Source organism: Phaethon aethereus (genome assembly GCF_964289735.1).
Source record: "Phaethon aethereus genome assembly, chromosome: 4".
Taxonomy (NCBI): domain Eukaryota; kingdom Metazoa; phylum Chordata; class Aves; order Phaethontiformes; family Phaethontidae; genus Phaethon; species Phaethon aethereus.
This window is the reverse complement of record NC_138578.1, coordinates 44,739,610-44,762,949: the sequence shown is the minus strand read 5'-3', so window position 1 is coordinate 44,762,949 and position 23,340 is coordinate 44,739,610. Positions and strand designations below refer to the sequence as shown.

Sequence of the window (23,340 nt, the reverse complement as noted above, 5' to 3'; positions counted from 1 at the left end):
TAGATTATGTCCTGCAGCTGAGCGTGGCAATAAAGGACTGCAGTTAGTCCATCTACTCTGTAATTGATTTTCAGTACTTCCACTGTGTCAAAATTACAGGACTAATCTGAACCTTTGATTTACCATGCCTACATTAGCAGAGAATGAACTTTGATCAGAGTTCTCTATCTATAGCTCTTCTACCAGATTCTATTACAGGAACTTTAAATCAGATCCATTACAGTACAGGAGTTCCCACTGGTCCCACTATAAGCTATCCTCTGGTTCCTTAGTATCATCCACAGATCTCAGTGGGACAAATGAAAGACCATGTGCTTCTTGTGGATTAGTTGATTTGTGATAAAATACACAGTACACTATGAGGAACTGTTAATGATGTAAACACTAAACACATTTTGTGAAAGACTACATTCTTAAAATAATATTTAATGCTTATAGATTGAATTGTTGTCCCTTTTATTATCTTGCTTTTATGTTAAGTTTTGTTTGATAAAAGTAGCATTGGGATGTGGAGATATTAATGCACTTCCTCCTGACACGAAATACTAAACTTCACGTCTGTGTTTTTAACATTTTTTGTCTTCTGCTCTATTCTCTCAATAGGTGTCATATGTCAAAGCGATTGACATCTGGATGGCTGTGTGTCTGCTCTTTGTATTTTCTGCACTTCTGGAGTACGCAGCTGTAAACTTTGTGTCAAGGCAGCATAAAGAACTTCTGCGACTCCGTCGCAAGAGGAAGAAGAACAAGGTAAAAGTAACAGTATTCACAACTTTCAAAGAGAGTCTGAGATTGATTTATGCCAGGATATAGGATTAATTTGGTAAACATACTGCAGTGTAAAGTGGCACTATAAATAAAATGGCAGCACAGAATGGAATTCACTATAGGCAGAGGGTCACTACAAGGACTATGTACTGCATAAATCCAATTTGAATTCTCGAAAGAGGGATTAAGAGGGATTTAAATGAGGCATGTGCCATGTGGGAGCCATCTGCACAAGAATGAATTTCACTCTGTTAGAAGTGTCTTGTACTTCAGTGGATGAATGTTACTGGTACTTGCAGCAGTTTGTACTGCATTGAGATTCAACAAATAATATTTCTCAATTTCATTCTAGAATTCAGTTCAAAGCCTTAACAGCTGTGTTTCATGTAAATATGTTTTAATATAAAAAATACTTTTTCAATTAATGTTATTGGTGGAACAAATATTTTACTTTAAAAGGCTGAGAAGCTTTTTCTTTTCCTTCTATCAGGTTGGTTTAATGTCAATTGTTCATATGATTAGTAAGAAATTTGAATATATCAATGGTCATTAATATTTGTTTTATAGCTGAAGCTATCTAAAATACAGTAAAATAAGTCACTACCAATGTTCAAAGTCAAACAGAACCATAGATGCATAGAATCATTAAGGTTGGAAAAGACCTCTAAGATCATCAAGTCCAACAGCTAAGGCTACAGGTTTGAATTCTAAAGTCTGCAGTTAAATAAAGCAATAAACAAAATTTCTTACAACAATATGTAACACCTACTTCTGATTTTTCAAAGAGTAAATATTTCTCCACCTACTCATTAACTTAGTACCCACTACTGATGGCATGCAGAGCCTTTCCACTGACTTTCAGTCACTATCTAGAATATTACTGTGGATGAAAGTCTGTCCATAGCAATATGACTCAGTTCAGCCGTCTTTCATTCCTGAAGACTGACTTCAAATTTACTGCTTACATCGTAAGGAGAAGATATTTTACAGGTTGTTTCCCTTTTATTTAGTAGATATTGAAAATCTGCAATGTTGCAAAGCCTACCTAAACAGTCTCTACTAGCAAGAATCCATGTTAAAAGGCAGGCTGGACAGTCAAATGAAAATGACATTTTCATATATTTGTCTGTTCCTGGGTGTCGAGTCCCAGACTTCTTCAGATGCAGGGAGAAACTCAGGTACTGTAGCCCAGAGGGTGATTCACACTGCATGCATCTGCTTTCAACATTTGTCCCTGTGAAAAATGTGCTTTTTCCTTTTTGTTGACAGTAGCAGAAAAAAACACTTTCTGAGACACACAGGAGGAAAGCCACATTTTTGTGATAGGGTGTGCTTTTTTTTTAAATATGGCAGCTCTCTGAAAGCTGCTTAAAAGTTTGGAATGGGGGAAATAGAATGGGCAGAGATGGATTACCAGACGGGGCAGGTGAGCCACAACAACTGCATCATGTATCAAATAAACAGCTGTGGTGAGTGATATATTATGTGACTATACTTCTAGTCCATTCTTTTTTTCACCATGTATTACAGTGTCTTCCGGATCTCAGGCAAATTTACCATATTCAACTTCAGTGGTATCTTTTCACTTTCCTTCACACATCAATTATTATAACCACAGGGTTAGAAACTGGCAGGTAATATTACCTTTCTGCCTCAGAATCAAACCAGATCTCTTTCTAGCCCCCCTTAGCAATACTTCAAGCTCACCAAAGACACTTCTTCAGCAATCATAATCAATCAAATTTTACCTTAGAGGTATGTGAGGAAGGGTCCACAACATACAAAGCACTTCTAGAAGACCACTTAACAAAAAAAATAAGCACATGAATAGTCTCATTGACTTAAGTGTTTTGCTGAATCAGTGCTTGACATCATGGTATTTTTGAATTCACATTTAAAAGTCTAATTATTCTAATTTTACACTTCATTAGACTGTCTTCTAGCTTCAGGTAAGTTGCCTGCTAGGTTCTCATAAAATTAGAGGATTAGACTTAAAGACTGTGGGGTCTATAGTAAATTATCAACTACTCCCTTTAGATTCTGAAGGATGAAGACATGCATTTCAACGCTTTTCTTCATAACATACTCAGGTGAGGGTATTGACTATATTCAGGGGTATGTTTAGGATCATAAAACAAAGTAACTTGTGTTTCCTTCCTCTTTTGTCTTTTTCAAAATCAGTTACTAGAGCTCATGATTAAAAAGTTTTGTATGTGTTTGTTCTACCTTTGGACTAGGTCAAACAGCCACTGGCTCTCAAATTAGATTGTATTGACTTTTGAAACTACTATGTATAAAGAAATGTTCATTTGACCACAAGTTCAAAAGACATGAAAAGAAGTTAGGTTATAAAGGCTGCATTTAAAATAAACTTTAGGGGCATACTTGAACATTAAATCCTTTTTCTTTTCAAAGTGAAAACTGTTATTTCATTCAGTATTTATGTCCAAAGAGATCAGAGAAATAGAGCAGTTAGGATAACTTATTAGACCCTTTCATCCTATCTGCTTACCATCTTGGGACATTTTACGTGGATTAGGTTTTTCTATCAGGTGAATTTCAACCACTGAATACAGAAATTTTTGTCACTGACATTTTATCTGCAAAGGTACAGCAAAATTCCTAGTGATTCGACTGTGTCGCAAAAGTCCAAAAATAGATGAGTTTGGAAATGTTTCATTTCAGGTATGTCTTGACAGAAGAGAACATATATGATTAATATTCAATTGCAGTAGGGCAGCTGAAGAATTTCCAAAGTCTATTTTCTTTGTAATTAAAAAGACATGCTTATTGCAAGAAATATTTACTTTTACCAAGTAACCCCAGCAATGGTCAAATGATTAAATTTCAGTGCTGGAATGCTCTTGGGATGTCAATTAATCAATTTTCCTGACCTAATTCAGGATCAGTTATACCTAATTCATCCCAGTCATAAAAATTCCACAAGCTCCCCTGCAATCTATTCCAACGGTTTAGAAACTTTTTTACTCGTGCCTTTTTTGACCTCTCATGGTTTTTCAAGAAAGGGTACAGAAAACGGACTACTTCATTCCTTTTTGTAGCCATTTGCACATTTCCATTTAGTCTTCTTTTCTTTAAATATTCCCCATTGGTACAGTCTTTTTTTGGCTTGTTCTCATTCTCTTTCCCTGGAAATTCTCCTAATAAGTCTATACAATTCCTCAAAACTGTGTTTGCAACATGATGGCTAGCCAGTAACAGTTGAAAGCAGCTGAAGGATCACGTCATGCAAGTTATGCAGTTGTTTATCCAAACTAGCTTGCCATCTGCCTTTTTAACAGCAGCATGATACTGACCCATATCAAGCTTGTGATCTTCCATAACTCCCAGGTCTTTTCCCAGAACTACTGCAGAGCCATTCACTTTCCATCTTATGTTTGTGAAGTTGATTATTGCTGGATAAATGTGGTACCTTGTATTTGTACCTACCAACTCTCCTGTATTTTTTAGACTCTTCGTCCAGATCATTGAATTCAATTTTAACTCTAAACACATACTCAAAAAAATTTGCAGGTTTTCCCAGGTTGGAGTCTTTCGTAAATTTAATCAAAACTATGGGTTATTCCTTCTCAATGCTGATTAAAAACACAGGAGAACTGAAACCTCTCTCTTAGAAAGTGTATCATTGAACTCAAATAAAACCCCTGCAGTAAACAAGTGTAGCAAACTAAATAGAAGCTGCTGAGTTTTATGGAAATTTATACAGTTATACAAAATGTAATTATGTACAGAGCTGTATCAAGACATTCTGGCATGCAAAGCCCATCTATACTTGCCATTTTCCTTATGCTTTTTCCATCTACAGTCACCGATACTTTCTTACACCATCATTTGCAATCTCCTTTCCCAGACAACAGTAACAGCAGCATCAAAGGCAATTCTTAGGTATAGCTGCACCCTCTGGCTACCGTTTTTATGGTTGTAAGTATGGACCTCAGTCAATGATTCCAAATAACTGAAAGGCAAATTCCTTTTCAGAGGCCCATTCCAATTTGCACAGAATTAGCAAAAATTTTGAAGTGTCTAGGATTGTGTTGTAAATGCATTTATAAATAAAAACTGTTATTGCAACATAATATGCAACTCACTCATTGCTGTTTTCCAGCAGACATCACAATAGGTATAGGAGATTTTTCACAAAGAGTCTTATTTCTTTGTGATTACACAAATGGCATAATGAATCCTGAGGACAGGGGAATTTTGGTTCCCAATTTGAGACTTCTTTTGATAGTCAGCATATGATCCATAGTGCTTTGCCTCTGCCAGAGAAAGAAAACTGGAGAATGAACACAGGTATTTCACAAATATTATATTACTACTGTGATGGAAACATTCCTGCAGTATGAATTAATATTAATTATACATTTACAGTTACACTTCTTTTGTTTTTGAAAGACAAAAGGAAAAAAATGGTAGAATTAGAAGTACATACAGGGATACTGAAACATACCTATGATCAGTGATTTTTCTTAGTTGTGTTTACACTGTACGGGGCAAAACATTAACTGTGTACATATACTGAATAACATTTTGATTTGAGATTAGCTTTTAATATACTTAGTCTTCAGGAATAGTAAATCTTTTAATTCTATTTTCAAAAATCTAAAGATCACCGTATCTTTAGTGAGGAAAATAGACATGCAAGCTAGGTTGTCTTTAATGGTAATCACACTTCTTTTCTTTTGTTTTCTTTTTGGTCAACCCATCCGTTTTGATGAAAGTGTTTTGAGGGAGTTCTTGATGGAAATGAAATCAGTGAATCATTGCAGCATAGCAATGGCTTGAGATGTGCAGGACCTATAGACGGGACTTTGCCTCAAATCTACAGTACAAATTTAAGGGTAAACTATGAAGAAGATGTCCCATTTGTCATAATGTGATATCCAATCATTAACAGAGGCCCTGTCCTTTGTCTGAAATAATGTCTTCCCCTGTGAACTCCATATACCTCCATTGATACCTGTATGTGATGACGTGAACTGTTAAGAAAGGTACCTGTCTTGTTAATTTCGTAATCCATTTTGATCTGTTTAAATCTGGATTAAAACATAGTCTTAAAATTTTACTTTCTGCTTCAAAGGAATGGTGACATCAGTTCAAGGAGAAATCAGTTGCTACCAGACCAGCATTTAAAACCAAGCTCTTTATAGTGCAAAACAATTCAATAACATTTTTCTTCTCAAAAATTAACAGTAAAAAAAATATACTGTTCAGTTATCAAAGCCGAGGTTTCAAATTGTCTTTAAGGTGTTACCACAACATGAAGTCAAAAAGCTATTGAGATATTTTCAGTCCTTATGCACATGATTCCTCAAGAGAAATATATTATTAAATACAGGGACAGAAAACAGCATAATCACAGAGCCACAGAAAGTGACAGCTTTCTAATATCTTATAGCTAAGTATTTTGTAGAACAATGATGACACAAAAATAAACTAATTGAAATTATTTCCTTCAGGCCTCCAAAGAATTGCAACTTTCTACATAAATCTTATTATCTAAATTTATTTCCTATCTTTAATTACAGTAACAGGGATGATAAAATATTTATATGTAGCTGTATGCAGGATAACTATCAATTGTTAATTCCAAAGCCGGATGTCTGAAAAAAGGATTCATATTGAATCTTTATTAAAGTTCGTTCATAGTAAGATTTTAAAGCTTTATAAAAAATCAATCAGAAATCATTCATTTTATTTTCTTTAGTGATGATAACTAAACAAATACATAAAAGACAAAAAAACCACCTTCCTTATTATATCTTTTTTTTTAATTTTCAACCAAAATACAGGCCTTTTTGAGGAAGATTCACTATCCAGATTCTCAACTGGAACATACAGGGTACGTCCATTAGATGATTTCAACAGCTGTGGGCTCTGACACATGCATCATGAGAAATATTTGTAATCAAAACGAGGTACTGTAGCCAAGTCAACTGATAAAAACAAATGGGGTGTCACTGACATTTTATAAGAATGTTTTCAAAAAAGCACTCAAAAGTTAATATCAATAATAATAGTAACTGCATCTTTCCTTCTGTGCATAAGCACCCTCAGATATGAACCTGAGGACAAATTAATGATTTTTCTGCATTATGAACCTGCCGGAAAACTTGCAGAACACCATTTTGGATATTCCAGCTGGTACCCCAGAAAAAAAAGTATGGTGGTACCTGGCATGGTACAATACTCCAAAAATGTCCTCTCCTGCATATCCATTAGCCCTAACACTTTGGTCTGACTTGGCAGACTCCAACCATCCTGCCTGCCCTCATGGAGACACCATCCAACAGACACTGGGCAGAAATGTTAGATCCTAGAAGGACCTTCACATCACTTCCTCAACAACAGGGAGCATTTCCAAGCAGGCTGTTCACAGACTAAATTCAAGATGTCTGCATGCAAAAAAATAAGCAGAGACCTGGCCTTTAAAATCATTCTAGGTGATCATTCAAGTCAGTAAGCGTAGAACAGAGACAGTAAAGTCTTAGTACATAGTGCCTCATCTTGAAAACATACCCAACTGAAAGCTACTGCTCAGAAGAATTAATTATCTTTTAGAGCCCGTGCAATCATAAATATTATTTGCTGTAGAAGCATGAAAAGATTTAAACCCTGAATTGTATGTACGAAGGTGTTTAAATGGCAAGTTTAGTGTAAATTCTCAGCCCATGTATTTGTAACTTCTGTTAACGGGAATACGTCACTACAACTCTTCTGGAATACAACTACTATAAAGATGTTATTTTCCAGTCTTTTATGATGGGAGAGGAACACTATTGTAAGTAATTAGATCTGTGTTTTATCACGTCATCAAATAATGATCCTATCATTTTGTATTTCTGTTATTCATTTCCATATTGAAGTCAGCCAGTGATTTTTCCTTCTTTTCTTTCATGTTAATTTTTCTTTATTTTTTTGTTTTCATAGGAGCATTCTAATACAGATTTGAAGTGTAGCAGTTTCAGTGAACTGTATTAGTCTATCAGTTTATTCAATTTACATATATGAAAAAGTATTGCAGTTGAGTGATAACTACAGCTCTGCTAGATGCTCGTGCTGATTGCCACTTCAAACTTAGTAATTGATCCACATTCTTTTAACTTACTCAACTAATCTTGATAATTAACATCACTGGAATTTTTTTAAACAAAGTAGTTAACAATGGTTCTTCTATCAAGTACTACTTAATCAAAACTTCAAATATGTTAAGAATTAATTCTCCATTCCAAAACAATTTCAGATTTTCCAAATGTCACAGGCATTTTCAAAATGAAAAATTTGGAAGTTTGTATTTAAGCTGTGTTCATTGAGAAATTTTATATGTATAAAATAAGAGGTTTAAATAAAACAAAAATACTTCAGAATCACTGAACTGAAACACTAATTATTTTACTTGCTTTGGTAAATAAATGTTTTACACTTTTGTTTTAATTTAAGCTAGGAAAAGCTTTAAAATATCAAAAATTCTCTCACAAAAGGAAAATTGACTGCTGCTCGATTTTTTTTTTAATACTTACGGAAATTCTTTTCCAAAATACTTATTTAAGAAATAACATACAGATAATACTTTGTCATAGTTCATAAAAGTCTAAAATCCAAAAGCAACTAGGCTAAATTAGACACAAAAAATAAGAAATCCCTAATTTAAAATCAGTATTAAAACAATTGTGAATGCCATCAAAATCACATGACTATCCTTGAGTAGCACACATAGTGAAGGAATACACCTGAATATATTTCAGAACCAAATTTGGCCCTGGCTTCACAGTCTATATATCATTTATTTGCCTGCATTTGTACCTCCTTCATTACTTGAGAATACCCATAACCAGTTAAAGAGATGTACAAAATGTGTCTCCAGACAGAAGCCACATTATTGAAATGCATGCTGTGAAAATATTTATACTTTCAGACCATCTACTTTTGTTTCTGTGGCATGTGATTAAAAACCACTTTCTCTTATAGCTCCCTGAATTCAGAACGTCTTTGCCAGTTTTCCCCTGAACTGATAGAATAAGTCAGAAGAAAAATCTGGCCTTCATCTTCCATTCATTTTAAACTAAGACACTTTACATACTATTCTCTTTATCTGATGTATTCACAGAGAACAGCAGAAATAAGGCTTACAGGTAAGCTTAGCTAGGTATACATTGACCAAATAGGCAGAATTCTCAGTGATACAATTAATGGGAATATCACTAGTGCTTGTATGATGAGTATCTTTAGAAGCCAGGATCCCATTTTGTTAAGCAATGTACAGAGTTAATGGCTGTTGTCTAAAAGACCAGTGTGAAGTTTGCCCAGTTGAGACTGCAGATACTTACTGTAAATGGGGAAAATCAAAACTAAGCTTTCTCTTTTCTCCAAAAAGATTACAGAATCTATAACAAATAGGGAAATCCTGTGCTTGTTAAAGGTGGTGCGATATTTTTGACAGACACTGATAGGGCTGAAATTTCAATCAGTTAAGATAAACTGTGGATTAAAGAAGTCACTGAGGAAATGGTGCGTACTTGCTATTTAGCAGCTGGTAAGATTTCCGTAAATAAAAAAACTTCTTGCTTTTCTTCTTTCTTTTTTTCTTTTCTTTTCTTTTTAACAGGATGATGACGTAAGAGAAAGTCAGTTTAGCTTTACAGCATATGGAATGGGCCCATGTCTGCAAGCAAAAGATGGAGTGACACAAAAGGGGCCAAATAATCCTGTTCAAGCTGCACCAAAAAGCCCTGATGAGATGAGAAAGGTATTCATTGACCGGGCAAAGAAGATAGACACAATATCCAGAGCTTGTTTCCCATTAGCCTTTCTGATTTTCAATATTTTTTACTGGGTAATTTACAAAATCATCAGGCATGAGGACATTCATCAATAACAAGATTAAGGCTTGCAGTACATACAGATCTGGCTGCCATGTTCAACGGGAGGCTTTCTGTTAGAAATGCACATCGGAGGAGTGATTGGGACAGTTAAAAGCATTGAGGGGGCAAAAAAAAAGATTCTGCATGGCCTGCAATGTCCAGTCACAGTGGAATGGAAGAATGACACCCAGAGAAGATACATCTGCTATTGCAAACTTTCTGTATCAAACTAAGTATTAATAACTTTTTCATTGTAAATCACTCTCTACTGAAGCTTTACTGCCAAGTATTTATACAGTGGTATAATTGTACAGTACTCTGATGTTCCTTATTTTTTTTTTTTTAATTCTGGTGTATTTTTAATTTAAAAAATGGATCCAGAACACCCTAGGTAAATCCCACAGTGTTACAGAATAGATTAGTATTTGTAGCCTTTATTTCAATTTTACAAGATAATGACAAATTACTGATTTGAAACTAGAGTTTTAAGGACTTTTTCTTGTCTTAAGGACAGTACCTATGGTTTTGCAATGAGCACATTTGACACATTTAGGTTATATAATTTATTCGATATACTTCATCTTACCATTCCCCTGGAAGGTGTATGTTGACATAATCTCAGAGAGCACAAGTTATCTATAGCTTAATAGTCTGCCTATCACATGGGAAATATATTAAAATTTGTAAAGTATTGATTCCTGCCAGATTTTTTTTTTAATTACCTATACTTTGATAATTGAAACTTATAATATTTTTTAATCCTTTTTATATTTTTGAAGGGGGTTTTTTCTCAATTGATAAAACTCATACAAATGACATAAAAATTTTGTAATGTTTCATTTTGATTCAATGAAATAGGATCTTGGACCAAAACTAAAAGCAAATAGTCAACAGTTTCATTGAAACATTTGGAGGATGAGTACAGCTGCGTTTATGCACATTTACCTCCTACATGTTACATAAATACAGGAAGTTTATGTTATGAATATATCAAGTTTTCCATCTCATTTTTTGTAGCATATTAAGAAGCACTTCACAACTTTGGAAAAACATGCAACTTCTAAAACATGAAAAAGGATCTGGATGGTCTTTTACATTTATTGTACTTCACATTAATAGAGAGGAGAACAACTGTTAAAACTCTTGGAGAAATTTTCCCTGTTTAAGATTAAATAAGTTGTATTAGTTGCTTCTTTGAATTGTAACAGAATTGATCACATTTATGGCATAGCTTGTAGGCAAGAGTGTTTACTTTTGCCAATCTTATCTATTGAACAACCAAAACATGCTAAGATATGGAAATCTGACATTTAGAATTACTAGATACTTTAAGTCCAGTAGCTCAGGCTGTTTCTTATTGCAAAATATTTTTATTTTGAACATGTTTTAAATTTTTTGTTTGTTTTTGCTCAGAATATGTATACAAAAGCAAAATCAGCTGGAGGCAAACATCTGGTGCACTGCCAAAAGCATGGTGCATATGAAGTGGCAGAAACAATGTAACTCTGCATTGAAGATTATAACATCCCAACCTTAGGTTTGGTTGGGTTTGTTGTTGTTTTCCTCCAAGAACTAGTCAGAGAGATTCTAAAATAGTAGCTCTCATATTTTGTTCAGCTGTGTCAGAAAGAAGCTTTATAATCCTCCTTTATGTTAAAACAGTAATTTTTTTTTATAGTTTTGCTTCATTTATGATCTGAAATTAATTCAATTAACTTTAAACAATTATTCTTTGCTGAGGTTGTGTCTTGGCTTTGTTGATTTCTTTACATGCATGTTCCAAAAAATCTTGTTCATTTACAAAGGTGCTCATCTGTGTGATGGGGAATCATGAACTAATGGCTGACATTTGAGTTGGGATATATTCATCTCTTAAACTTATCATTAGCTGTATCTTATGAAAAAGGATGTTAACTTGCTCCTGCTATCAGCAAAGTCAACAGCATTTTGCTTAAGGACTGTTTGAAGTACTGGATCCATAATCAAGAGGCAATCATAAAATATTACGTTATCTTTTGGGTTCATCCATCTTCTTTCCTTCTAAAATAGCTGAATTACATTCAATAAAGAATTCTTAATTGAAGAGGTAAGTGCATAAAAAACATGATGGTCAGATCAGAATAACTCCTAGTTATTCTAGTTTATAACACTTGAGTACCTGGTTCACATTGCCTCTTTCCCAATCTTTCAATAGTCTGTTGCACATGTAGCACTACCTTGTTTTGACAACATTAACAAATTTGAGTAACGCCGTGCTAAACAAATTTAGCCCTGATTTCTTTCTTCACTCTTTAAGGCAGAAAGATCTATGCTCTCAAACAGAGAAATCAGACAGAAAATCTTGAAAGTGATGAAAGAGATTGGATTACAACACTAGCAAAAAGTAACAGGGAGTCAAAAGGAATGTAAAAGGTTAGGCAAGAAGTACAAGATCTGTCATTCATATATGAACCTATTACCTCAGTGAGGAGCGGTAATATTTGTGCCACACTTCTCTTTGACTAGAGTATGCTAATCTAAGGAAAAATTACAGCTAATCTAAGGAAAAATTACATACATAAATGTATGTATAAATGAAACAATTTCTGTCCACTGCTGTAAAGTATATATTCTCTTGGGACAGTAGTTTCTATCTGTGCAGGCAGAGAATCGATTTCCACACCATTCGCTTTCTTAACGGAAAGAGAAGCAGAGCAGGCAGGTACAGGATGAAAAGCATGAGCTGTACATAGCATACGAGAAACCGCAGGGAGAGAGAAAGCCCAAAGCAGTGCCTGGAACCTCTCACGTGTATGTCTGTCTTCCTGCATGAGAGAGAGTTATGTGGCCAAATCCATGTCAACCCTTGTAAGGCCCAAAACTTCAGGACCTTGAGAGAAGATAAGAAAGGTCCCTTAGAGGTGCAGTAGATATACTCAACTACCACAGTACCAAACTCCTGCTTAAATTCTGAATACTTTAATGCATTTTTTAAACTATATTCAAATATCAACAAAATGGGCTTGCATTGTTAGAGGGCTGGTTTTTTTCTCTGTAATGCTGGTAAACGAGAGGAGGCTTGAAGGAGAAAGGGAAGAAGGGATACTAGTGTTTTACTATTTAGAATTTAGCTACTTTAACACCAAAATAAAGCACATTCTACTTTAAAGCAGCTTTGACAGCCAGCACTATTATTTAAGCAGGTTAGTGGAATTCAGGAAGGACATGGGATTTAATTATTTTTTCAGGTCAATCATATATTGGTTTTCCTTGGATTCTCTTTATTAGAGTTTGTTCCAAAACCTTTTTATAGGCTGCTTTACAAAGAAACCTTTGTGATGTGGGAGAGAGGATTCTGTTTACTGACTGGCAAGACTTATATTTAGGTGATTTAGATGTGCATTTTACATTTAAGGAGTAAGGTGTTGCTTCCATTTTGTACTATAACCCATTACAGAACTGTAGATTGATAATGTAGATAAAAAAAGAATATAATAAATTGTACAAAACCTTATATTTTTAACAGTAGGGAAAGATAAAGTGTCTTCCTCAACCTTAAAAGAGTATTATTTTTAGCAATAATTTTCTATTAGATAGAAATTAATTTATTTATACAATTCCCAGCCCAAGATGAGATGGTTGGTTACAAGAGATAGATATACTTTATGTGCAGCTTCTGCTCTCATTTGAGCTATCATAAGAATTAATGTAATCCAACAGAGCAGAATTTGGCCTTAAACTGTGAAACTTCTGAATGAGCTATTAATTCTTACAGTACCCCTGTGATGTAGTAAAATAACTTTATCCACATCTTACTATACAATCATATGGTTATTTAGATGAGAACAATATCAGATCATCACAGGTTTTTTTCCTTTTTGAGACAACTAAGAAGAAAAATATAAATCACAAACCAAACTACTTGTTAATAATAAAATGGGTGTTCCATTTTGGAGTGGTTATGGAAAAGGTGCCTTCAGGCAGCACACGTCACCTGTAGTAGTTACTGAAATACTATCAGTTTGGAAGGCTTGTGGAAGCAGGTTAGATTGCTAACAGCAGTGGGTTAAAAGCCAGAAAAATGTTGGCTTATCCTGTATTCTTGACATTCTTGAATATTACTGCACTTCTTCACTTTCATCTTTGTGAAATATGCAAGAAACATTTCTTATGTTTGTATTTTAATGTATGACTGAGTGATCCTAACAGATGAAATGGACTAAAGTAGCTACTGATGTTCCATGAATGTGTAATTGTGAGCTGTATAAAAAGAAATTGTGCCATAAGCTTTTGACATAAAGGTTCCGCATAATAAACAGTATCCTGTGTGTTAGTGATCCTGGCTTTTTAAAGCCTACAGCAAGAAAAAAGAAAAAAAATAATATGATAGTGTGTTAATAAACTGTCTGTGAGTTTTCAAAATATTCTCATGTGAATTCTGTCTGATGGCAATTTCATTTCAAAGTACTTCTTTTTTGGTAAAACTCTATAAATATGTTGTGCATGGATTTGATTAAATTCCTTTTTATTGTATTACAGTATCCTATTGCACTTAAACTGACATTCTCTGCAGAGAGAAGTGTTAAAATATGTGAAATTTATGGTGTCACCCATGTCATTGTAGATATTTTGTTCAAAAAAATAAACTTAATTTTTTTCAGAAACAGTGCAATTATTTTTATGGTATTTTAGGCAATGGGTTTAAAGTCACAGGAGGGACTACCAACACCATTGGAAAAAAGGATGAAACCCTCAGCAGTAGTTAAGGTGCATTACCATTAAATATTTCAGGAGTGAAAACCTGAGGGAGAAGGAATAGAGTGCCTTAAGTTGTTATATTATTCAGATTAAGCTTCAAAATACTTCAACTGCATTAATGAATTATAAAAGGAGGTGTTTTCAGGGAGGATGATGGGGGATGGCAGGCACTGAATTAGAAGTTTGATCTTCCAAGGCTTCCTTTACAGCAAGTGGACAGAAAGAGATCTCTCCAGAGGACAGGCACAGGATGGGCTCCAGTTCTAAAAAAAGCTCATCCTGAAAACTCAGGGAAAGATATCTTGATAAATGCCCATTGAAATAAGTACAACCACTCCAAAATAGTCCTGCTGATCTTATTATCAAAAAGGCAAAGAATTTCACTTGTAGTAAAATAACCTTATGGAAACTTTATAGATCTGTGGGCCCTCTGAAGTACTCCTTAATAAAAAAATAATTTCAAGAAAACTGAACTTAAGACATAAGTAGCCCTTTAAGAACAGTCTGAGTTCTGCTAATCTGATTACAGTAGTGTTAATACGCTTATAAAGAGCATCCAGAATGGTCATCTCAGTAACAGCCACATGTCAAATCTTTAGCAGTCTCAGCTCAGATGTTTTGAGCTCCCTGACCCCATATGACAAATAGCAACATCAGTTCACTCCTTTCAACTTGCTTTTCATGTTGATGGGGTACCAATACAAGAACTTTGCCATACTCGCTCATGAAGTATTTCCATTATCTGTTGCTAATAATGCCGTTCAGCAGCATATGGCTTGGAGCTTTATGAAATGGAAATTCTCAAAAGAACAGCCAAATAAAAAAAGAGCACCAGTGGAATTTGAGCAGAAATCCTAGGCATGCCTTCATGGACCCCGCAGAACTGCGTGATCAGACCCCCGCTATTATGACAGCTGTTGCTCCAGCAGATCTAAACCATCTTGTCTTCCCAAGAGCTAAGCATAGGTGGTACCTCTGGCCTTGTTCAGGTATGTTCACAAGCAACAGTATCATGAAACTACTGCAGTAGCAAATGTTTTCATGCTGAAGTGCACAGTTCCCAGAGCATGAAAACTGCAAATATACAGTACCAGGTGTGCAATAAGCAATTAAAGAAGAAAGTAACAGCCAGGTAATGTAACCCAAAAGTCATAGAAAGAAGAAACAACAGATCTTAAAGAGGTCGGTATGTGGTTCTGTTGCATAAACTGTGCAGCCCTTTCAACAGGGAATTCTGGAAAAACAGATATCAAATATCCTCTTTTTCATGTTTGCATATACAGCTACCCAATTTTCTTTGTCTAATGAAATAAAGATTTAATTCCATGTGGTCCATGCAGTGGATTTTATTTCTAGTATCCTACTTTCTATACACTAGCAGGATCTGAGAACTTTTTTTCTAAATGAGACACAAGCACATGAATTTAAAACCCTGGAAAACAATCCACCAAAGTCACAAAACTAGAATTACAGGGAAAATTGCATATTGCAAATAAAATAAACTTTTTAAAATTTCGAATAATATACTTCCAAACCTTTAATAAACAAATATATATAAATTATATATAATATTTTGTCATTGATAAAAATTAGATATTTCAACATTTACTTCATAGTCACAGAATGGTCGATGCTGGCAGGGACCTCTGGAGGCCATCTTGTCCAACCCCCCTGCTCAAGCAAAGCCATCTAGAGCCAGTTGGCCAGGACCATGTTCAGTTGGCTTTTGAATATCTCCAAGGATGGAAGTTCCACAGCCACTGTGGACAACCTGTGCCAGTGCTTAGTCACCCTGAGAGTAAAAAACTGTTTCCTGATATTCAGAGGGAACCTCCTGTGTTTCAGTTTGTGCCCATTGCCTCTTGTCCTGTCACGGGAACCACTGAAAAGAGCCTGGCTCCATCTTCTTTAGACCCTCCATCCAATTTTTTACACAAATTGAGGAGTTCCCACAGAATTGAACACAGTAGTCCAGGTATGGTGCTACCAGTGCTGAGTAGAGGGGAAGGATCACCTCCCTCAACCTGCTGGCAACACTTAATGCAGCCAAGGATACCATTAGTCTGCTTTGCTGCAAGGGCACATTGTCGGCTCATGTTTAACCTGGTGCCCACGGGACCCTCAGGTTCTTTCCTTCACACTTGCTTTCCAGCTGGTTGTCCCCCAGCATACACTGGTGCACAGGGTCGTTGCTCTCCAGGTGCAGGTCCTTGCACTTTCCCTCACAATACTGAAAAAACTTTTCTTGTAATGTTAGCCTCTATTTAAGTAATCTGCATTTAAAACCTCTACTGAGGTAATGAGCTCAGCCTGAAACCCACTTACGTCATGTTTTAATTCCTCTCTTAACAAGCCAAATAACACATCCGACCTGCCTTGAAAACCAGCATGTTAGCACTATACAGAGTTATTCTCATTAGGCTTGTTCAGTATGTACAGATGGTATTCAAACAGTTGCTTTTAAAAGCACATCATACTGTAGCTTGGTTTATAAGAATTTGTCTGAACTTATTTAAAGTGAGAGGATATTGGAAATTCTTACAAATTGCAACTATACTTGATTGCATCATATGCAAACAGGTTTCCCTCCCCATCCATTTCTGGCTTCATTGTAGCAATAGCATCGTCATTTCTCAGGAAAGTGTAAATTACACCACAAGATGGCTCCCTCTCATACGAATTGAAGGATGTCATGGATGTTTGCATTTTGCTCAAGGAGATAAACTTTAGCAAAATGCATTCTTCATGTAGAAGCTCCAAGCACTGACATTCATTTTGGAGAAAGAAATTTATAACTGCTATCCATACTACAAATCACACTTCATTTTGAAAGTGATGCAAATATTTTGAGACAATGCTCTCTTAGAATCAAAAATAGCTGAGATGTTTGTTAATTTATTAAGGACAAACCCCAAAGGTTTATGTCTAAATACACATATGAAAACTTAAAGGTTTGTGTATTTGAATATTTTATTAAATAAAAATGGCATTTTAAAACAGAAACCAACAATTTACTTTTTTTAACTATCTGTTGATTGTCAACTACTTACTGCTACAGATACGGTTTTGTTCAACAGAAAATGAATGGCTAACCACTTTTTAAAGCAGTCTTTAAAAAATCAAAGAGGAAAGCAATCATTTACACTCTGCCCCCAAACTTGCTAAAGTTATATGGTCTTTGGAGCAGATTTCTCATATTAAGGATGCTGTCAGAGCATAGCTACAGGTACAAATACATCACTTATCAGTTACACACGACAGCTATTCCACTTATTAATAACAGACTGTTATGCTGTAATAAATGCAAAGAAGGAGGCAGATATAGCTTTCACTTAGGAATATATAACTTCATATTATCTCATAACTACGATGAGATGAGCACATACACTGCAGCAATGTAAACAATGTAAATCTGTAACAGTTTACCATGTGATACCTTGTGTCACCACCCTCTCACTTTCCTAGCAGACTTCACCCCGTTACACATTCCCTGAACAAATATGGAAACAACAGTAAGAGCACCCTGAACTTTAATCTGGAATGATACTAAGGATACTATTATAGATAGAAACTACAGAATAGTTGCAGAGTAGAATAGATACTACAGTGTAGCACTAATATCCATTTAGTCTTTGCCCTTAATTTCTCAAGAGAGTACAACATACGTTCCCCTTCATGATGTAGATGTAGTTAAATGGGACCACGATGAAGAATATAAACTTTGAATCTAATAATGGTTAATAAATTGTCTGCCAAATGTAAAAGAATTATACAGTTAAGGTTCATAGCAGTATTTACAACTTAAAAATCAATCAGTATTATGTTTGTTGTATTGCTTTTTCCCCAGGCTTTGCAGGCTCTCCTGAATGATGATTCAACTGAATTACTTTGATGTAAAAACCAACAGTTTTATATTTAACTGCATTGCCAATAAAAGAAGCTCGGTAAAAATAAAACAAGAAGAGCATATCCCAGTTCAAGAGGAAACATTGCAATTTTATACAAATGTGGTCAGAGGTAACACAGAAACAATTTTATACCAACACACAGTTCACAGAATCATTAAGGTTGGAAAAGACTCTTAAGATCATCAAGTCCAACCATCAACCCAACACCACCATGCCCACTAAACCATGTCCTGAAGTGCCATGTCCACATGTTTTTTGAACACTTCCAGTGATGCTGACTCCACCACCTCCCTGGGCAGCCTGTTCCAATGTTTGACCACTCTCTCCGTAAAGAAATTTTTCCTAATATCTAGTCTAAACCTTCCCTGGTGCAACTTGAGGCCATTTCCTCTCATCCTATCGCTAGTTACTTGGGAGAAGAGACCAACACCCACCTCGCCACAACCCCCTTTCAGGTAGTTGTCAAGACCAATAAGGTCTCCCCTCCTCCCTCTAGTTTTGAAAAAATAAATTCAAAAGCACTTTCAGAAGTGTCCTATCCACTTTTCAGGAGCCTCAGATTTACTTAAGGTTTCTACGTGCCGAAAAAAAACCTTGAATTTTGTTATTGCAAGTATCTGAGACCAAGTAATTTTGTGAAGAGTTTTGAAGCAGTACCAAAGCAGCTTCTAGGTGAGGGAACAGGGAAAAGGTAATATGTCATTCCTCTCTCAACCTTTCTCTGTCTTTTCTTCCCAATGCTTTTGTATCTCACAGCAAATCTGATCCATCTGGGAGACTAGGACATTCTTGGAGGACTTTGCTCAATAGTTGCACTGCAAGATAGCATTGATTCAAGTCCCACCAGGGCTACTGGTTGTGGCACAAAGACTTCAGTGTTCAGGTAAAGTCCTCAAGGTGTAAGACGGCCCCTTTCCGAGAGCTCCTTGCATACTGACCTGAGCTAATTTCACTCCTGCATTAATTATTGTATTCCTTTATGACACCTTGAGAATTCTGCCTTGATTTGAGAGGTGGTACATTTCAACACCACCATTTGACATAGAGTTAAGTGTATTGAACTGGCTTGGTACCCCTGCTCCCCTCTATTTAACATCAATCTGAGCAGCCTTCCTGGGAGAAAAACCTCCTAATGCCACCTCTGAGTGGGAAAATCATGGAGGATACTAAAAACCTTACGAATGTTACACACTATGCATCTTGTCCATCTTAACCTATATGTCTCCCATGACAAAAGATATAATCAGTTTTCCAAATTGTCCAGTTAATAGTTTAAGATCAGCAAATGACAGAGTTCATTCTGATGTTGCAATTTTCTGAATTTACTATGCCTGATACAGTTTTAGTGTCTAAAGTTTCTGTGAATCTGGTTTGAACAAGTATTTGCTGTCAAGCCTGCTTGGGTAGTTCCCAATGGTCCTGGCCTATGGGTCTGAATTCAATGGAAAAATGTCTAAGGAAATTGGATCAGACTGGCCTACCTGCTTACAAAAGACATTCGTTATATATCTCATTGCAGCTGGAACTTTAATTATTACTTTTCCAAAGGAAATTGAATCACCACCTTTGACATAATCATTCTGAAAAAATTCAGTTTGCTTCGGACCTTAAACAAATGTTCTGAGCTCAAGGACTTAAGCAAATTATAAGTCCTCTCCAATGTTTAATTATTGTGTGCCTGCAAGTTAATTGGCTATTTAAAAAAATATTCTCTTCATAAAGTGCAGCAGAACATAAACTGAACTTGAACATTTAAATCAAACTTGAACATCTGTAAAATATGCTTGCCATCTTGCCTCTCAATTTTGCTGCAATCCAGTCTTGCTCTCTCTGAAACGGAAATACTTCTACTCACCTCAGCAGTGTCTGGGAGAGGATTTTTAAGACTTACTTGACTCATACATGTGTAAATTCAATAGTTTCAATTACATTCTAATATTTTAAATAGTAAAATAAACATGGAAAATAGTCTCATAGATGGTAAGATTGTAATCATGCAACATCCAAACAAACTAAAAAAAAAAAACACCTTTCATTCAACTTTTTAACCCTTCTTTTATCCTCCTTTCAAAATTCTCAGGATAAAAGCCTATGGAAACAGACTATATATTTTTGTTTGTGCTGTTTATATCCAGACAGTAAATAGTTAGCATAGAAGTCAGAACAAGGAAGAAACACTTAAATCCCCTAGTTTTAGGCAACTTACTTGAATTGAGATCAAAAAAAAGATCACTTTTTATTTAACTTCTTTTAGAGAGGCTCTATAAGTATTCCCAATGGTTTATTATTTTTGTTCCATTTCCACTTGAAGGTCTGAATTGAAATTTTCTCTATCAAAATTTTAAATCCAGTGGAGGACAAAAGCGCTTGCCTTTTCATGGATCCTTGGAGATTGATCTTCATTAAAAGAAATCTTTATTAAATCCCTTGTGGAAGGAAGTGGACTCCTTCAGAATCTGGATGTCTCCTCCAAACAGACACACCAAGGAATAGAGCAGTCTTTAGCACTGCTCTAAGTCCAAACACATAATCTTTCTCCCTGGAGTTTCTGTCCTGATAGGAATTTATCTTTGATCAGATCTCTCCAGAGCTCATAGAAAAATACTTGCAGAAGTGATTAAGCAGATTTTACCCATATTTTACTTGAAGAATAATCACTCTTGGGTGTTGTTGCACTTTTCTGGAAAAAAATGCAAAACCTTGAAGACCTCCTTTTTCATCAGCTCTTCTATAGTCTGTTTCTACTTGATACGTATGAGAATTCCAGCCATTTAACTGCATTACTATACTATTCCTAAGATTATCTTGTCTGGAAAAAAGAGGAATTTGGCAGATTTACCACTCCATAGATGGATGTGGAAATAAGGCAGACTCTTGCTGTGCTTCTCTTCGGAGATCAGTTGAAACAGAAGGGAAAATGGGTAGAAAAATATATAGATGCATTTCCAGTCCTTTTGTCCATACAAATAAGTCCATAGAAGGTAATTATTCATGAGCAGTTAATTATTCGTGAGCAGTTAATTTGAAACCTAATCCAACTAGTCAGACTCCATGGCTGCATCTATGTAGCTCTGAAGGCAGCAGAATCAAAACAAACAAAAGTGTTTATTCAACAAGAACATGTAATTAACTTGATTCTGAAATCATGTAATAAGATTCACATCTCACTTGTGGAGAAGAACAATCTAAGATGTAATGATTAGTATTATTTACAGAATAATCAAAAAGCTATGAACTGAATCTCTTCATATAACACCCATGACATTAGTTCTATGAAACTTCAGTGTGTATTACAGATGTCAGTTAGCCACAAAAGAGAAAGAACCAAATTATCTTTCCTGTCTCTCCAGGGTGACTCCCATGAAATAACTGGAACTGTAGAAGCGTAAGAGAGGGTAACTTGAGCCTATTCCCATCTCAAAAATAACTTTATTGCTATTTGTTAGACTCAGGGCCACCTCCAGAATTTACATACTAAACAAACATATCAAGTGGCTTCAAGTCTTGCCCTCATTGTTTACCTTCCCTCCATGAATTCATGACTCTTGCATATTAGCTGCATACTAGTGATGGTAGGTACAGACTCATTCTTCACAAGGCTTGCCACGATATCAATAGTTACAACCTTATTTCAGAGGACAAAAGGACAGAACTATTTTGGGAAGCTGAAAGTAGGAGTCTGTCTTTCTCACAGTAGCCATCCACTCCTTGACCTCCTCTGTCAGGCTAAGACCTATCTCTTGCAGGACTTTCACAATCTGAGTAGCCTTCAGTACAAGACAGAACTGAGACCTCCTTCTTTCTTCCCATTCCATGGGGTATTGATTTTCTACCCCAGCTCAGCGCTCTGTCAAATGTTCCTTCCCAGAAACCCAAGTCCCCCACATGCTTTGCTGACAAGAGGGAATAACCTTATCAAGCTGATGGAGGGTTCTTCCCACAACTACTGGAGTGGACTGGCCATACACAAAATTCTGCCTGACATTCTGGAAAAAGAACCAGCAGGAGGAAGCAGGAATACAGTGACATGAACAATAAATAGTAGGTCTACAATGAGCCAGGCTGCACTGCACAGGCAAAGGCGTAGAACACTGCTGTAACATACAACAATACTGTGATAACCCAAATCCTCTGACCACTCTCTCACAATAAAATTTTATAAAGCTCATCCTGCTCGTCACACACACATACAGACACTAGCTGGCTTAGTTGCCTAGTTAACTAAAGAACGTGTGGAGAGTGTGAAATAGATCTGTTTGAATAATTGGTCTGCCTATAGCTGTGCAAAACAAAATTTGAACAAAAGCTCACCCTGATAGTTGTTTATTTTTAATCAAGTTAAAATTCAGTTTTATATCAAATGAACAGTTTCATTGGAAACAAAAATAATATATTTTTAATTAAATTGAGAAAAACTCTAAATTAAAATTCAACTTATTATTATTTTTACATTCTACATCTAAAATGTTCCTTACTAAATGTTTCAGTTTAAAAAAAAAGTCTAATACCATTTATCTGATGCAAATTCATATTTTCATTCACTGTGCCTGAAATCTGCATTTTAAGTAAACATAGAATCACAGGGGTAATATGGACTTCCACTTCAAGACAGAATCAACTATGTATTTCTGGACAGACACTTGTAAAACCTGTTTTTAAACAACTTAAATAATTTCAGCTTCATAGTTCCCCAAGGCTTTATTCCATGACTTCACTTTTCTTACTTCTAGACTTTTTTTTAAAATATGTAATATAACTCCTTCTTTTTGCTATTTAAGACTAAGGAGAAGACACAAGGAAAACACATTATTCCCTTTCTCCTTGCTAATAGCTTATTTACCACATCCCTTCTCCATGCTATATTCCTTAAGTCTTCTCTTCTTTAAGACAAAAGATTCCAATTCACTTATTCTTTCCTCACAGATCATGGTTTCCAGACTTGAAATCACTGTTTCTGCTCTCCCATATGTACTTTTCAGGCAGTCCTCTGCCTATGGTGGAGAGCAAAACACAGAACTGAACAAAGTATTCTAACTGAAGCCCTA

The 23,340-nt window shown here is 35.5% G+C and overlaps 1 protein-coding gene across 2 annotated transcripts in view; it reads left to right on the top strand.

The window, feature by feature from the left end:
• Positions 1-9,664, top strand: part of GLRA3 (glycine receptor alpha 3) — a gene marked incomplete at both ends in the record, with an annotated part of 88,164 nt that extends 78,500 nt beyond the window's left edge. Inside the window, 2 exons of one of the 2 annotated variants that reach the window (XM_081999286.1) lie at positions 604-750; positions 9,395-9,664. In XM_081999286.1, the coding sequence (XP_081855412.1) occupies positions 604-750; positions 9,395-9,664 (417 nt within the window). Of the gene's footprint in view, positions 1-603; positions 757-9,394 lie in introns of both variants that reach the window. The other variant, XM_081999287.1, reaches the window with a different exon arrangement.
• Between the last annotated feature and the right edge of the window lie 13,676 nt (positions 9,665-23,340).